This window comes from Nycticebus coucang, chromosome X (assembly GCF_027406575.1).
Source record: "Nycticebus coucang isolate mNycCou1 chromosome X, mNycCou1.pri, whole genome shotgun sequence".
Lineage (NCBI taxonomy): Eukaryota > Metazoa > Chordata > Mammalia > Primates > Lorisidae > Nycticebus > Nycticebus coucang.
Genome location: NC_069804.1, coordinates 135061722 through 135079840, shown reverse-complemented (window position 1 = coordinate 135079840; position 18119 = coordinate 135061722). Strand labels below are relative to the sequence as shown.

The window sequence follows — 18119 nt, the reverse complement described above, 5'->3', positions numbered from 1 at the left end:
ATGACATTTTTAAGTATGTTTTCAGAACATGAATTTAAATGCTGAGCTATGTTCATAAGCAATTTAGTTCATATATAATGCCATACTTTCAGGCATTAAAAATCAGTTTTTTCAGAAGATGCCAAACATTTGGATAGTTAGAAAATTTCAGATTATTATTTTTTCTTCTTCCTGTGGATTTTAGCATCCTGTAGACAGCTACAGTTTAGTCCGCTTAAACTCTAATGCAGTGTATGGCTGATTTCCTTCTCAGGATTTGTTTACTGTCTTTGAATAATTATCTACTACATAGTGAATAAGTGAACTTGACTTTTTTACTTAGTGATATTAGAGACTGGTTTATATGACAAAGTCTATTCAGTTTATTACAGTAATCTTTTTATTTCTCTTTTTTATTTGTGGTTTATCCTTCTTGCACGGAGGTCATAGAGGCCAGCCATATACCTACGAGGCCAAGGTCAAAAACTTTATTCAGTGGATTAAAACAAAGACCGAGTCTGGGGAAGTGAAGAATACCGTAATTGGTGGCTATTACCCCTATCCACCAGTGCCAGAGACATTTTCCAAGTATAGTAGTTCTGTTACAGGTACTAACATAATTATTGCCAGTCTTTATATTAATACATTATACATATGGTATATGCTGTTTCAGTTAGTTACCTTTATATTTTTCTTCTCTGAGAGTGAGCCAAAGTGTGGCAACATTCACAGATAATAATTTTGTCTTAAAGCTGACTCAGAAAGACACATAGTGCTACCTAAAGGTTAATATTTTGATTTTATCAGACTGGAAGAAAAAAAGAGAATGTAGACGATAAGTAACTGGAAATACAAGTCGAGTATCCCTAATCCAAAAATCTGAAATTCAAAATGCTTCAAAATCTGTAACTTTGAGTGCTGACATGACACTCAAAGGAAATACTTAGTGGAGCATTTTAGATTTTGGATTTTTGCATTAGGATCCCATACATTTCAGACAAGGGATGCTCAGCCTGTATTGTCTTGATTTAATGTCATTGAGGTCAGATCTGATCTTGGTATATCTCGACTTCTATGACATTACACAGAAAAACTAAAGATAATCTAAAAGAGATGTTGGACAATTTGATATTAAGATACAACGGTTTTATGCTGCTTTTGTGAATGATATATATTGTGTGTGACAATTGAGTTCCACCTTTAAATAAAAAATGATGCCAAAACAAATGAGATGCTGAATTTGGCATTGAAGTACTGATGAGAGACCTAATATTAATTTATTTTAGGTAGAATTAATTGTAATTAGTAGAATTAATATATGATAGTTGAAAAGTTTAACACAAGCGTTTTCTTGTTTAAAAGCCATGGGATAATTGCATGGTTTTAGAAAAAAAAAGAGAAGCTTTGAAATGCTGACCTATTATCATCTAAATATATTGGTATCCTCTTGTATATCATAATACTAGCAATATATAGCATATGTTTAAAATAATTAAAATGTGTTTTTCTGTGTACTGGCTAGGCAACACTTTAACATTTAAAATACATAAATTACATTCAATATGTAAAATTTCTTTTGCAAATAAAGACTCCACACTGGAAGCTTGTTTTACTGTTTAATTGATAAATGTATTTTGCCTATTTCACAAAAATTACATAAGGGCATGCCAAATATAAACACAAAGTTTGACAGATTGAAGTTAATGTAGCAAGTTTATAATTTCATGTTGTGAAATTATACTGCAAATCTAATTCTTATTTTTATCATTTCAGTTCTTTAAAACTTACAGTTTCCTTGGAATTACTCTTTTGCAGTTGAGTCGCTCTTGACAGCTATGAGTGAAGTGAAGAAGGAGATTGAAGACTTGCAGTATAGGGAACAAAAGCGCATTGCAATTCAGGGGATAATTACTGTTGTAAAGTTTATCCCCCATAGCAGTGCAACGGAAAGTGCTACAGCATCAGAAACACTTTGGGTATGGTGCCAGAGAATAAATAGCATGTCTTTGAAAGCACTGTGATTGTAATTACAGTTGGTACCTTTTACATTTTGTTTAGAACTCATATGTATTGACCCTTAATATTGTAAACCTAAGAGGAAAAAATTTAGCTTTTTGTTTCCTTTTTCTGTCATTCTTGGGCAGACTGGGCCAATAGTTAACAATCTCTGAATTTTTTTTAATTTTTTGGCATCTAGTTTTTGCTTTCTGTATAATTTGAGCCTATCATGAATGTTTTAAACTTCCTGATGGTATATGTGTCCATATTTGTTTCCTACCTTTTTTCCAGGCTAGTGCTACAGGAAAGTTTCCATGAAAAGTTTTTACCACTATCTCTAGCATGGTAGTCTTACCCAGGTTCTATATAAGATAGCATTAACTCTTATAGGATAAGTATAGAAGAGGCCGGTTCTGACATCTAGGCACAATCAAAACAAATAAATTAACTGTTCCTGTGAGTTTGTCTTCTTAAAAACTATCTCTGCAATTATTACTATTCATAGGGAAATAAGGGCTTAATCCATCTTTTCAGTTACACTAGTATAAGAAGGACATTTTTATCTTCCTTTTAAGAAATATTTTAATAGCACATGGATTAGATTTAATCATCTTCATAAAGGTACTGTTACATTTGCAAAGATTTGTCACAATTCTTAAGATTATGAAAAATGGAGACATTAAAATAGTAGAGTATTTTAAGAGATAAATAATTTAAAAAAAGAGAAATAATTTTTGTTTATTACTGTATTTTAAAATGTTCTTTCTAAATTTTCGGTTTTAGAATATTAACCGACCTTCCACATCTCATGATGATGAACCTATGAGTTTTCAGTCTTTTCAAAATGCATCTACAAGTTTGATTACAAGCAACAAAGTAAGAGTTCTTCAAGGCCCAATTGCTAAACCGTAAGTCATTTGTATTAAGTACAGTATATTCAAAGCACATTATTTTTGTTTTATCTTTAGCATATAAAATAAGCAATTATGACAGAAGCTGTTTGCTGGGGCTACTGTAACAAAGTACCATGACTGAGTGGCTTAATCACAGACATTTATCATCTCACAGTTCTGGAGGTTAGAGTCCAAAATCAGAGTGTTGACAGGGTTAGTTCCCTCTGAGGGCTGTGAGGGAGAATCTGTTCCGTAGCTCTCTTAGCTCCTGCTGGTTTGCTAGAAATCTTTGGCATTCCTTGATTTGTAGAAGCATCACTCCAATCTCTGCCTTTATCTTCACATAGAGTTCTCCCTGTGTGATGTCTGTGTCTAAATTCCCCTCCACACCCCCCCCTTTTTTTTTTGAGACAGAGCCTCAAGCTGTCACCCTGGATAGAGTGCCGTGACATCACAGCTCATAGCAACCTTCCCCCTTTTTTTTATAAGGACACCAGTCATATTGGATTAGGCCAGTATAGCCTCATCGTAACCAGTTATATCTGCAATGACTTATTTCCAAATAAGGTCACATTCTGAGTTACTGAAGGGTAGGGCTTCATCATATGAATTTTGTGGAGACACAGTTAAACCCATAAGTCTGCCTCTGGCCCTCATCACAATATCCCCCAAAAGGCTTAAACCATACCAGTATTGACTCTAGTCCAAAATCTCATCTAAATCTCTTCTACATTGCATAGGGATATGATTCATTCATTCATGATCAGGGTGATTTATTGTGGGGCAAAATTCTTTATCTGAAAACCTGTGTAATCAGACAAGTTATCTGTCCCTATGTACAATTTCCAGAAACCATCTGAAGCTGAGCTTTTTCTTTTGCGGAAAAGTTTTGAATAAGTGATTCAATTTCTCTAACTTTAGAATATCCACTTTTTCTTCATCTGGCCATTGTGTTTTTCAAAGATTTTTATGTTCACATCTAAACTGTAATATTTATTTGTGTAAAATTGTCTTTTATACTTCTGCTTAATCTATAACGATGTTACATTTTCATTCCTTATACTCATAATCTGTTTTCTGACTTAAAAAAATTTTTTATTAAATCATAACTGTGTACATTAATGCATTTATAGGATACAATGTGATAATTTGAAATACAGTGTGGAAAACTTATATCAAACTTGTTAACATAACCAACATCTTACTTATTTGTTGTGGTAAGACATTTATGGTCTACTCTTAATAGTCTATTGTGCAATATGCAATGGTACATTTTTAAAATTTTATGACTTTTTTTCTGAATCAATCTTCCTGTTCTTTTTCTAGCTACTTGAGCTAGATTCTTAAATCATGAATTTTTGGTTCTTTTCTAATATGTGCATATAATGCCATAAATGTTTAAATACTGCTTTAGTTGCATCCTACTTCATTCTGTCAGTTAAGAACATTTTTTAGTTTTTATTATGATTTTCCTTTCACTGATACGTTTATTATGAAGTATATTAGTATATGAATTATACTATTATGAATTATTAGTATATGAATTATATTATTAATTTCTAGACAGTTGAGGATTTTCTAGTTACCTTTTTAAAATTTATTTCAGTTTATCAGAGCTCTGGAGAAAGAAAATATTCTCAGTTATTTTTGTCTTTGAAATTTATTGAAAACCTTCTTAAGATAGTCAATTTTAATAAATATCTCATATGTGCCTGAAAAGAATATGAATTTTGTCATTGTTGGATTCACTCTTCAATATGTGTCATTTAGGTCTAAGCATGTTAATTGTGTTGATATCTCTTTTATCTTTTATATCTTTACTAATTTTTCGACTGCTTTTTCAATCAGCTAATTGAGACAGATGTTAAAATTTTTTGCTATGATTGTGGTTTTATATCTCCTTTTAGTTCTATAAGTTTTTTGTTTCATGTATTTTGGAATAACATGGCTATACAGATGTAGGATTGTGATGTCTTTGTAATGCATTGACCGCTTTGTTATTAATGAAATCTTTACATCTCACAATGCTTTGTGCCTTAGAGTCTACTTTGCCTGATACTAATATACCTATACCAGTTTTATTTTTTTTATTTTTTTTTTTGAGACAGAGTCTCACTCTGTCACCCTGGGTAGAGTGCTGTGGCATCACAGCTCACAGCAACTTCAGACTCTTGGGCTTAAGCGATTCTCTTGCCTCAGCCTCCTAAGTAGCTGGGACTACAGGTGCCCACCACAACACCAGGCTACTTTTTAGTTGTAGTTGTTATTGTTGTTTGGCAGGACCAGGCTGGATTCGAACCCGCCAGCTCTGGTATATGTGGCCGGCACCCTAGCCGCTTGAGCTATAGACGCCGAGCCTGTATCAGTTTTATTTTGATTAGCATTTGCCTGCCATATATTTTCCATTCATTTTATGTTGAACCTCTTCATGTCTTTATATTTAAAGTTGTCTCCATTAAGCAACATATAGTTGTTTTTTAATCCAAAGTGCCAGTTTTAGTCTTTAACTTACGTATTCCTTTCACATTTAATGGAATTGGTGATAGAGTTGTGTTTATAGCAATCATCATACTGTTTGTTTAATCAGTTCATTTTCATTATTCAATTTTTCCTTTTTTGTTTTGATAGTTACATATTTCATGGTTACTAATGTTACTTAGTGGTTCCCTTAAAACATACATATTTGACTTGTTATAGTTAAATACAAATTGTACCATTTTCTTTTTTTTTTTAATTGGGGATTCATTGAGGTAAATTGTATCATTTTCTTGAAAAATGCTAGAACCTTTGAACACTCAATTGATCCCTATTACCATTGTTTTTATCATATGTTTTAAACTCTAGGAGATATTATTAGTATTGTATATTTGTATATTGTATATTATAAACAATCATCACATGCCTTATATTTAGGCATGGTGATGTTTGTTTTTCTTTTTTTCTTTTTTTTTATGTTTGTTTTTCTATGCTCTTCTTTCCTACCTTATATCTCTGTGCTTTTCTCTGGCATTATTTTCCTTTTGACTGAAGAATTCCCTTCAGCATTTATTTCAGTGTGGCTTGCTGATGACACATTCTCTCAGTCTTTCTTTGTCTAAAAATATCTTTATTTCTCTTTTATTTCCAAATGATATTTTCCTGGTACAAAGAATTCTAGGTTGCAGAGTTTTTTTTGTTTGTTTGTTTGTTTTGTTTTTTTGCAGAGTGTTTTTTTGTTTGTTTTTACTTTCAGCACTTTAAATGTATGATTCTGTGGTTTTATTGTTTCTACACTCTTTGTTGAAAAGTCAGGCAGATATAAATTGCCCCTTCAGAGGTATTGTGTCCTTTTTCACTGTTGTATCCCATTTCACCAAAATGCTTTTAATATTTTCTCTGTAATTTTCAGTGGTTTAAATATGATGTATTAAGAAGTATCTTTCTTTGTTTTATACTGTTTTGGGCTTTTATACTATACTGAGCTTTTTGAGTGTATAGATTAATTTCTTTAATCAATATGCAACATGATCAGCCATTATCTCTTCAAATATTATTTCCATTCCATTACCTCCTCTCTCTCTGTGATTCCAGGTACGTGTATGATAGTAATTCTGTGAACAAATGTTTATTACACTGTATTCTGTATTATATATATATGCTCATCTGACATATACATATATATGGAATTATTTTTTGATTCTCTGCTTCAGTTTGGAAACTTTCTATTAACCTATTTACTCTTTTACTATAGTCAATCTACTATTAAACCTGTCATCACTTGAGTTCATTTCATTTCTTCTTCTGTTTCCATTTCAACTGGGCATGCTATAGTTCTATTCTGACACTAACTACCCAGAGTTAACATCAGACTCCACAGGCTTAAGAGCTCATTCGTCCATAAGACATTCCTTACTTCAGATACTAGCCACACTTTTCCGAGACCATCTGTACTTTGAATCAACTGGCAACAAATTCAGGGGTTTCCCTGACTCCCAGGCTAAATAATTCACGAGAATAACTCACAGAACTTAGTATTACCATTACAATCACTGTTTTGTTATTAAGAATACAGATCAGGGCTTGGCGCCTGTGGCTCAAGCAGCTAAGACAGCTAAGAAACCAGCTACATACACCTGAGCTGGCGGGTTCGAATCCAGCCAAACAACAATGATGGCTGCAACCAAAAAATAGCCGGGCATTGTGGCAGGCACCTGTAGTCCCAGCTACTTGGGAGGCGGAGGCAGGAGAATCGCTTAAGCCCAGGAGTTGGAGGTTGCTGTGAGCTGTGATGCCACAGCACTCTACCCAGGGCGACAGCTTGAGGCTCTGTCTCAAAAAAAAAAAAAAAGAATACAGATCAGGGTGGCACCCTTAGCTCAGTGGGTAGAGTGTTGGCCACATACACCAAGACTGGCAGGTTCAAACCTGACCTGGGCCAGCTAAAACAACAATGACAACTGCAACAACAACAACAACAAAAACATAACCGGACTTTGTGGGGGCACCTGTTGTCCCAGCTATTTGGAAAGCTGAGGCAAGAGAATCACTTAAGCCCAAGAGTTTGAGGTTGCTGTGAGCTGTGATACCACGGCACTCTACCCAGGGTAACAGCTTGAGACTTTGTCTCAAAAAAAAAAAATGAATACAGATCAGGAAGAGCCAAATAAGGAGGAGACACACAGGGTAAGGTCTGAAAATGAATTCAGAGTGTCTGTGTCCTGTCCTCATGGAATCCACATCCCTGTGTTCACTAACCACAGAGCTCTCCAAGCCTTGCTGCCCAGAGCATTTTTAAAAACATTTCATTATGTAAGCATGATTGGTTGAATCATTGGCCAAGTTACTGACATCAATATCCAGCCTCTGTCCTCTCCTAGAGTTTGAGCTAACCAAGCGTTCCAACCTTCAAATTACTTGATTGATCTTTCTAGTGACAAGTCTCCATTCTGAAGCTATCAAGGAGCCCACTACCAGTCACCTCATTAGATTAACAAAGGCAGTCCTATCACTCAGAAAATTCCAAAGGTTTTTCAAGTTCTGTGCCAAGAACCGGGGACAAATATGAAATATATTATTTACAGTACCATAGTTCTTAAGTTTAACTATTCACTTGATTCATTTTTTACATGTTCTTTTTATTTAACCATCTTTTTCTCTGTTTTCTTGAGCACATTAATCATAGTGTTTTAAATCATGGGCTGACAACTCCATTATGTTGATCACTGTTGGTACATGATCACATTAATGTACACAGCTATGATTTAATAAAAAAATTAACACTGAAGAAATAAAATATGATAAGAGAGATATGTACTCAGTAAAAACAGTAAATAAATATAACCATTTAAGAACTTGTATCTAGCCACCATTTTAAATCAAATGGTAGATAGTCAGCTTAAGGGATGCTGTGTGCTTTCTGTTAGGTTTTACAATTTAGTCAAAATCTATCAACTCACTCAAAAATTAACACTGAAGAGGTGCACGGCCATAGACATGAAAAAATGCTCGTCATCCTTAATCATCAGAGAAATGCAAATCAAAACTACCTTGAGATATCATCTAACTTCAGTAAGATTAGCCCATATCACAAAATCCCAAGACCAGAGATGTTGGCGTGGATGTGGAGAAAAGGGAACACTTCTACACTGCTGGTGGGAATGCAAATTAATACATTCCTTTTGGAAAGATGTTTGGAGAACACTTAGAGATCTAAAAATAGATCTGCCATTCAATCCTATAATTCCTCTACTAGGTATATACCCAGAAGACCAAAAATCACATTATAACAAAGATATTTGTACCAGAATGTTTATCGCAGCCCAATTCATGGTTGCTAAGTCATGGAAAAAGCCCAAGTGTCCATCGATCCATGAATGAATTAATAAATTGTGGTATATGTACACCATGGAATATTATGCAGCCTTAAAGAAAGATGGAGACTTTACCTCTTTCATGTTTACATGGATGGAGCTGGAACATATTCTTAGTAAAGTATCTCAAGAATGGAAGAAAAAGTATCCAATGTACTCAGCCCTACTATGAAACTAATTTATGGCTTTCATAGGAAAGCTATAACCCAGTTATAACCTAAGAATATGGGGAAGGGAGAGAGAGAAGGGTGGGAGGGGGGAGGATGGGCAGAGGGAGGGTGATTGGTGGGATTAGACCTATGGTGCATCTTACAAGGGTACATGTGAAACTTAGTAAATGTAGAATATAAATGTCTTAACACAATAACTAAGAAAATGCCAGGAAGGCTATGTTAACCAGTGTGATGAAAATGTGTCAAACGGTCTATAAAACCAGTGTATGGTGCCCCATGATCGCATTAATGTACACAGCTATGATTTAATAAAAAAAATTAACACTGAAGAAATAAAATATGATAAATGAGATATGAAAAACTCTTCATTTCATTCTGTTGAAAATATTTACTCCATAAAGAGAGAAAGTGAATCCTATCAAAGTTAGAGGAATCCTTAAAACTCATTTGTAGTATCTTCCCCTAAGAAAAGTATAAGACATCATAGGAAACATTTAAAAATAGTGGTTGTTTCCTGAAAAGCATTTGCTAATTTGAATTAATGATCACAAATGAAATAAGCATTTTTGATCATTATAAACTATTTCTAATCTGCTTATGTTAGCAACTTCACCAAGAACTATATTCTTGTCCTTTTTGTATAATTTTTCTGCTTTTCGTAACAAAATACTGAAAATATTCTTTCAATTGATTGTATAGAGCATTTCAAGATGCAACGCAAGATCGTTTACATCACTTCATTTGATCCTCAAGTTCCCTGTGAGGGAGGAGTGGGATAGTTATCTCAATTTAATAGATGAGTAATCTTAGGTTCATAAAGGTTAAAGTATAAAATCTATGCAAATATTTGTTATTTTTAATTTATTTGCATGAAAAACTTTATAAGACTACAGTAATAACTATAATCTTATCTATATAGCTGAGAAAGTGGCCTACTGTAGAATCTATATGACTCTTATCTAAAGTAAATAAATTGGTAATAAGGACAAGGCTAAAGTATATAGTCTCTGACATAATTTTTGTAATAGTCTGCCACTACACATCATATGCATCTTTGTCTTCTCTTCTTTTAGCACTCTTTATCCTTTCTATCCTCAGTGATCCTTCTGTTGTCCTTTATTGATTTTTTTCTTCTCTCTTTTTTTTTGTAGAGACAGAGTCTCACTTTATGGCCCCTGGTAGAGTGCTGTGGCCTTACACAGCTCACAGCAACCTCCAACTCCTGGGCTTAAGCAATTCTCTTGCCTCAGCCTCCCCAGTAGCTGGGACTACAGGCGCCCACCACAACGCCCGGCTATTTTTTGGTTGCAGTTCAGCCGGGGCCGGGTTTGAACCCGCCACCCTCGGTATATGGGGCCAGCGCCTTACTGACTGAGCCACAGGCACCGCCCGATTTATTTATTTTTTTTTATCTCTCTTTGTTCAGTTTCCTCAGTTGGTCCCCATAGACATTGTACAGCTCCGGTCTGTCATTTAGCCCCTCGCCTTTAAGACATCTGTTATACAAATGAACGATTATGTGTACCAAGTAGAAGTCTCTTAAGCCACTTTTTAAAAAATATTCTGTATAATGTCATGGTGATGCTAGAATTTGAGAAACTATTTCTTCTAATTTATTTCAAATGAAAAAAATCACTTTATAATCACACTTTTTAAAAAGTATGTATATGCTGCTTAAGGTTCTCAAAATACATATAACTATCTCTAATTATTTAAATTTCTCTTAGAGTTTATGTATTCTGCTTATAAATTTCTAGAAATACCTTTTCATTAATTGAAAGAAAATAAAACTGCAATTATAAAATGTTTCATTTGCTAGAATTTTATAGTTAAATAGTACGTTCATATTTCATGAACACTACTTTTTAGTTTATTGATAACTGACTAGTGTAATTAATACTGCTATTAGAAAAAATAAATCTGTTGATAAAATAAGTTAAGCAAAATTATGTGTCATTCTACAGTATGACATTTCTGTTTCCCTTTATGCCTTCAGCTTTGGAAATATTAATACAACCTGAGGTAAAATCTCATTACAGCAATATTCTAAAGCACATAAAATGGAAATCTTTCCCACTAAAAGCATGAATCTCCTTAGCTTCATTCAGAATAAGTTGCTTCCCCTTTTCTCCACTCATTTCTGTTCAGTAAACGGTTATTAAGCAGCTACTATTAATATATGGAGATACAGAAACAAAGTCTATACTTTCATAGAGAACTTAGTCTAGAGGAAAAGACACACTTATAAACGTGTTATTTCAATACAGTGTAATGAATACTATAATAGAAGTTTCTTCGTAGTGCTACCTATAACAGCATATACAAGGAGCAGTTAGTCTTGACTAGAGATCAGGGAAGGCTGATTTTAGGAAATAATGCCTGAACTAAAATTTGAAAGATGAATAAAAATTAACCAGGCAAAGTAAAAACAGAATAAAATTATTTTAGGCAGAAAGAAAAGCATGAAACTAATAAATAACTATGAAATAAGGTTGAAGAGATAGGCCAGATTATTTACCAAAATGTTTGAACAAAGAAAACATGGAGACTGGGCCATTGCATTAGTTTTTAAATTTCTATCATACAGAATGAAAATATTTCTATCCTTAGTTGATATTTAATAATTTGAAATGCTCAATTCTATGGAATACTCCTTAAAAGAAAATATAAGTCTATGGTAATATTTGATTATATTATGTATGGATAGTTTAACAATTATGTGTATTTTAATACATTATTGTAAAGAATTTAACATGTATATTTTCTAAATTTATTGAATCAGAATAAATTCTGAATAGAACCAATAAAGATTTTTTTTTCATTTGAGTCTGTTTTTTTGTAACCATTGGTTATCTTCTTTTTTTTTTTATCCTTTGTAGAGTTATTGTGACTCACCCAGAAGCTTCTCTACAAACAAAAGGAAATAGAAACTTGTGCAGGCCAAGCATCTTTCAATGTATGTTACTGTTTATTATTTATGATTATTTTATAAAATATTATATGCAGATTAGTATTTGCATATAGTAATATGTGCTTGTGTATAATAACATAGTGCTATTGGTAGATATATAGCTAGTTGTTTTACTGCTGGTTTATATTTACATTAGCTTATGTCACTGTCAAAATTATTGATCAATTGAGGCTGAGGCAAGAGAATCGCTTAAGCCCAGGAGTTGGAGGTTGCTGTGAGCTGTGTGAGGCCACGGTACTCTACCTAGGGCCATAAAGTGAGACTCTGTCTCTACAAAAAAAAAAAAAAAAAATTGATCAATTGACTTTACCTAACAATTGCAATCAGTGTAACCTGGCTTATTGTACCCTCAATGAATCCCCAACAATAAAAATAAAAAAAATAAAAAAATATTGATCAATTTGGTATCATTGCCAAAGTGAAAGCAATAGTAAACTTACGCTTAACCAGTTTGTTTCTTCAGTAGCAGTATAGCCCTTCAAATGTACTATTTTTAATTAACAGAAAAATAATTAAGTAGCCCATTTAATTTTAATTGATGATAATTATAAGTAAATCTTAAAAGTAAGGTGTATTTGCTTTCTTTGCTATTGTGTTGATTGTTTTGAACTTGGTTCATTTCTGAAGTGATTTCATAGCACAATTTTGTTCCAGTAGGGTGTCCTTAGAGTGATTTGGTTTAAATAAGTTCTTTTATGGGATCATCTCTCTGGACTAGACTTCAACATTTTATCTCCTTCTTGCTTTTGGTGTTTTTGATTTTTTTTTTCCAGTTTTTGGCTGGGGCTGGGTTGGAACCCACCACCTCCAGCATATGGGGCCAGCGCCCTACTCCTTGAGCCACAGGCGCTGCCCTTGGTGTTGTTTTTATTTTCTTTTCATTTTCCACCTAGAAGAAAGTGATACTGTTATTTTATTCCATACTATATTATTAAATTTGATGTCTCAATGACCCTTTTTAGAGCATGTTAATATGGTTTTTGTTGATTGCTGCATGATATGAAATTGGGGCATTTTGGGCTCGGTGCCTGTGGCTCAAGCAGCTGAGGCACCAGCTACATACACCTGAGCTGGCGGGTTCTAATCCAGCCTGGGCCCACCAAACAGCAATGATGGCTGCAACCAAAAATAGCCAGGCATTGTGGTGGGTGCCTGTAGTGCCAGCTGCTTGGGAGGCGGAGGCAGGAGAATCGCTTGAGCCCAGGAGTTGGAGATTGCTGTAAGCTGTGATGCTACGGCACTCTACCAAGGGTGAAAGCTTGAGGCTCTGTCTCAAAAAAAAAGAAAAGAAAAGAAATTGGGGCATTTTGAACAATTCCATTCTAAAAGTTTTTAATCTTTTTTTTTTTAAATAATACCAGTCTGTACTAACCTTACCTATTAGATTTCTGTGGGTTACCTAATAATAAGTTTATATTCATTTCTCTTAATCATATTTTAGACAAATTATTATATGAGTAAGGCAGAATACATTGTCCAAAAGTTTTAGTGCACACTTTAGATGGTTTCAGTAAAAAAAAAAAAAAAAAAAGTAATCTTGGGACTCATAAGATCATTTTCCCCAAATAAGCATAATTTAAAATTTAAAAAAAGTGTTTCTCTGAGAATGCTTCTTATCTGGACTCTAAATTCTAAAAACGAAGGAAGAAAACAATTGTTTACAGGTTTTGTGACTCTCTGCTGAATATCCAAGAAAGCAATCAAATTTCTATTCTTCAGTTTGTCAACTTTTAGATTAAACTTTATAAAGAACTTTATATTAGGGCGGCGCCTGTAGCTCAGTGAGTAGGGCGCCGGCCCCATATGCCGAGGGTGGCGGGTTCAAACCCGGCCCCAGCCAAACTGCAACAAAAAAATAGCCGGGCGTTGTGGCGGGCGCCTGTAGTCCCAGCTGCTCAGGAGGCTGAGGCAGGAGAATCGCGTAAGCCCAAGAGTTAAAGGTTGCTGTGAGCTGTGTGACGCCACGGCACTCTACCGAGGGCAGTACAGTGAGACTCTGTCTCTACAAAAAAAAAAAAAAAAAAGAACTTTATATTAGCATCTGATTATCCCCTCTGTTTTGCGTAGAGGAAGTAACATGGTACTTCCCCCAATTATAATACCAGCCATTTATTGAACATTCATGTGCCAGGCACCATGCTGAGATTTTCATACACATTTTGTTTATCCCATGGGAAAGGATTATTTGAAATCAATCTATTTTTTCCTTCCTATTCCATACTGTTTTGGAGAAAACTTCTGTTTAGCTGTAAGTTTATTATTTAGTTCCTAACTAAAATTAGAGAGTAAAATTGATTGAATATTATGCTAGAGAAATAAAGAAATTTAAGAATATCCTGCTAGACCAATAGTAAAAAATTACCTTTTAGTCAATATGGCAGATTGAAAACCCACCAAAGAATCTGGGATCTGTCCCCCCCTCGAAAAATACCCATAGAAAATTTTATAAAATAAATATATAACCTAGATCAAAACAAGAATGAAAAATCCTTAGGTGCTAGAAACAAAGGGGAATTTAAATTTAGTATTGAGTAGGAACCCAAACTAAAACTACTCATGAACATTTTAGAACTAGATATAGAACTCTTAATCATCATGGGCTTAGATATAATAACCACATGGGAAAGAAAGTCCAGACCACACACCTCCTACATGTGAAGAAGTAGAACTAATATAAAGTTGGGAAGTTATGGGAGGCCAGAGATACTATGCATATCAGTGTAGGGAAGTATCAAAGAGCTTACTATATCTCCTGGATAATGGATAAGAAAAATCAACTGAGAAATTGGAAACCCAGGCCTGTAAAGCATGGAAGTATGGCCACATTTCACATGACTAAAATGGTGATAACACTGAGCTAATGGATTAATACTAAAAGTATTAGTGAAATCTGTACCCCAAGGTCTTGACAAAGGCAATCATGAAACTGCCTTAAAAAGGAGGCTTTTTGTAACCTAGGGTTACATTTTACAGAAAAGGAATTTAGGCTCAGTGCCTGTGGCTCCAGTGGCTAAGCCGCCAGCCACATACACCTTAGCTGGCGGGTTCGAATCCAGCCCAGGCCCGCCAAACAACAATGACAACTACAGCCAAAAAATAGCTGGGCATTGTGGGGAGCATCTGTAGTCCTAGCTTCTTGGGAGGCTGAAGCAAGAAAATCGCTTAAGCCCAGGAATTGGAGGTTGCTGTAGGCTGTGATGCCACGGCACTCTACCCAGGGCGACAGCTTGGGGCTCTGTCTCAAAAAAAAAAAAAAAAAGAAAAAGAAAATGAATTTATGATTTAAAAAAATACAGACTTCCCAAGGAAGTGAACTACTTCTTTAAAGCAGTGTGATCAAATGTAACACATGGAAGAATTTACTCCCCAGAAACTAGAAATACTAGGCCAATCAAAAAGAGGCTTTAAAACAAATGTCTTTACAATATTAAAGGAATAAATAAAAGCTATAAGTTAAGAACAGATCAATCTGAAAAAAGAACTGGCATATTTGAAAAAATACACACACACACACACACACACACTTAGCAGTAGAGAATGGATTATAGAGTACACATATGTAGACTAGGCGTGGTGGCTCATGCTTGTAATCTGGGACACCGAAGCAAATGGATTGCCTGAGTGCAAGAGTTCGAGACCAGCCTGAGCCAGAGTGAGACCCCACCTTTAAAAATAGCCAGGCATTGTGGCAGGCGTCTGTGGTCCCAGGGGAGGCTGAAACTAGACCATCACTTGAGCCCAGGTGTTTGAAGTTGCTAGAGCTATGATGCCACGGCACTCTACCCAGAGCAACAAAGTGAAAGTCTGTCTCCAAAAAAAAGAGTAAACATATGTAGATGGAGAAAGAATTCATGTATTTAGAGATAGATACAGAGGAAATCACACCTGAGAGTGGTAAAGAGTTTGGGAAGGTACAAGAGAAATTCATAGACATGGCAAATAGGATGAGAAGGTCTAATTTATACCTAATAAAAAGAAGCAATATTTAAAGAGGTATTTTTTTAATTAGAGATATATGTGAATACTGAGCAGAATAAATCTGTATATTGACATAACATGGTGAGCCTGCAGAGCATCAAAGGTAATTAAACATATGGGCCATGAACATAGTGGCTCATTCCTGTAATCCCAGCACTTTGGGAGGCTAAAACAGGAGGCTAACTTGAGGCTAGGAGTTGGAGACCAGCCTGAGCAACAAAGCGAGACCTCATCTCCACAAAAAAATAGTAAAAGTATCTAGGTATAGTGGCACGTGCCTGTGGTCTCAGCTACTTGGGAGGCTGAGGCTGGAAGAGTGCTTGAGCCCAGGAGTTTGAGGTTGCAGTGAGCCATGGTAATGCCACTGCACTCTAGCCCAAAGAAGAGAGTGAGACCTGTCTCAAAAAAAAAGATAGTTAAAACAAAGTAAGTAACATTTAACTAAAAATTTTGTCATCAGCAACAACAGATGGTTATTTAGATGGTGAAATAATGTCTTCAAAGTGTTAAAAGGAAATCATTTCCAACCTAGAATTTTATGTCTAGCTAAACAATCAAGCAAGAGTGAGGATGAAATAAAGATATTAGACATTCAGAGACTAAAAAAGTTATTGCTTGTAGAGTCCCAATGAATGAGTTATTAAAGAATTCTGAACGGTGGAAATGCAGAATTCAAGAAGCAATGATAGGGAAAGAAGTGGGTAAAATATTGGTAAATATTAATATATGTAGTAAAAAATTAATAACTGTGGTAATCAGTAATTTCATGGAATCTGAAAGAAAGTAACGCTAAAATACTATTTAAAGTAAAGTGGGTAGGGCAGCGCCTGTGGCTTAGTGAGTAGAGCACCAGCCCTATATACTGAGGGTGGCGGGTCTGAACCCGGCCCTGGCCAAACTGCAACAAAAAAACAGCCAGGTGTTGTGGCAGGTGCCTGTAATCCCAGGTACTCGGGAGGCTGAGACAAGAGAATCGCCTAAACCCAAGAGCTGGAGGTTACTGTGAGCTGTGATGCTACGGCACTCTACTGAGGGTGACAAAGTGAGACTCTATCTAAAAAAGTAAAAAATAAAGTGGGTTGAAAGATAAGTTAAGCATTCTAAGATTATTGTATATTTATGGAAAAGGGTAGAGATTGATGAACTGTAGGTTTTCAAATTTAAGCACATGAGTTAAAGTATGATTAAGATAAAACACTGAATACTAAGCTGAAATAATTCTAAATTATCAGCAATTCCAATAAATGTAAACATATTAAACTTTCAGATTTCAATTTTAAAAAATAATCCAGTACATCCTGCATATAAGAGACACACTTAAGACAGGAGTGGTAGCTAACATCTGTAGCCCCAACTACTTAGGAAGCAGAGGCAGAAGGATCACTTGAACCTGGAGTTTGAAGCTGTGGTGTGCAATGGATGGGCCTGTGAATAGCTGCAGCACTACATCCTGGGAAACATAGAAAGAACCTGTCTCAAAAAAAATTTTTTTTAATAAGAGAAAGACATACTTAGGCAAAGATTCAAAATAAAGGAATGGCAAAATATACACCTGATGTATATTAACTAACAGAAAGTCAATATAGCAATATTCATATGAGATAAAAATGGACTTTAAGCTAAACACTATAAGTAAAGAAAAAGAGGGACAATGTAGAATATTTAGAATGACAAATGGGTCATTCCACTAGAAGATAATAATATTCATGAATGTACATGCATCTAATAATAATGACCTTAAAAACGTAAATAACCTGGGCGGCACCTATGGCTTAGTGAGTCGGGTGCCAGCCCCATATACCAAGGGTGTCGGGTTCAAACCAGGCCCTGGACAAAACTGCAACAAAAAAAAATAGCCGGGCGTTGTGGTGAGCACCTGTAGTCCCAGCTACTTGGGAGGCTGAGGCAAGAGAATCACCTAAAGCCCAAGAGCTGGAGGTTGCTGTGAGCTGTGTCGCCAGGGCACTCTACCGAGGGTGACAAAATGAGACTCTGTCTCTAAAAATAAAAATAATAATAATAAAATAAATTTTAAAAAATAAGGTAAATAACCTGGTAGATTTTTAAAGGTGCAGCTGACACATATTAACCATCATAGTGCACTCCTCTCTTAAATAATGGAAGACATAAAAATCATTAAATACATTATACACACACATATCACTGAAAACACTGTAATCTTAAAAAGAAGCCAAGGGAAAAGAGAAAAAAGGCATATTACTTACAGAGGAACAAGTACAACCATATTAGTAGATTTCTTGTTTGTTTGTTTATTTTT

General features: G+C 34.9%; 1 protein-coding gene across 1 annotated transcript in view; it reads left to right on the top strand.

Annotated features, from left to right (window-relative positions):
• The window catches only part of RADX (RPA1 related single stranded DNA binding protein, X-linked), a 104337-nt gene that overhangs the window by 45140 nt on the left and 41078 nt on the right, over positions 1–18119 (top strand). Inside the window, exons 8-11 of the mRNA XM_053579687.1 lie at positions 423–587; positions 1795–1955; positions 2761–2885; positions 11772–11848. Coding sequence (XP_053435662.1) covers positions 423–587; positions 1795–1955; positions 2761–2885; positions 11772–11848 — 528 coding nt within the window. The remainder of the gene's footprint in view (positions 1–422; positions 588–1794; positions 1956–2760; positions 2886–11771; positions 11849–18119) is intronic.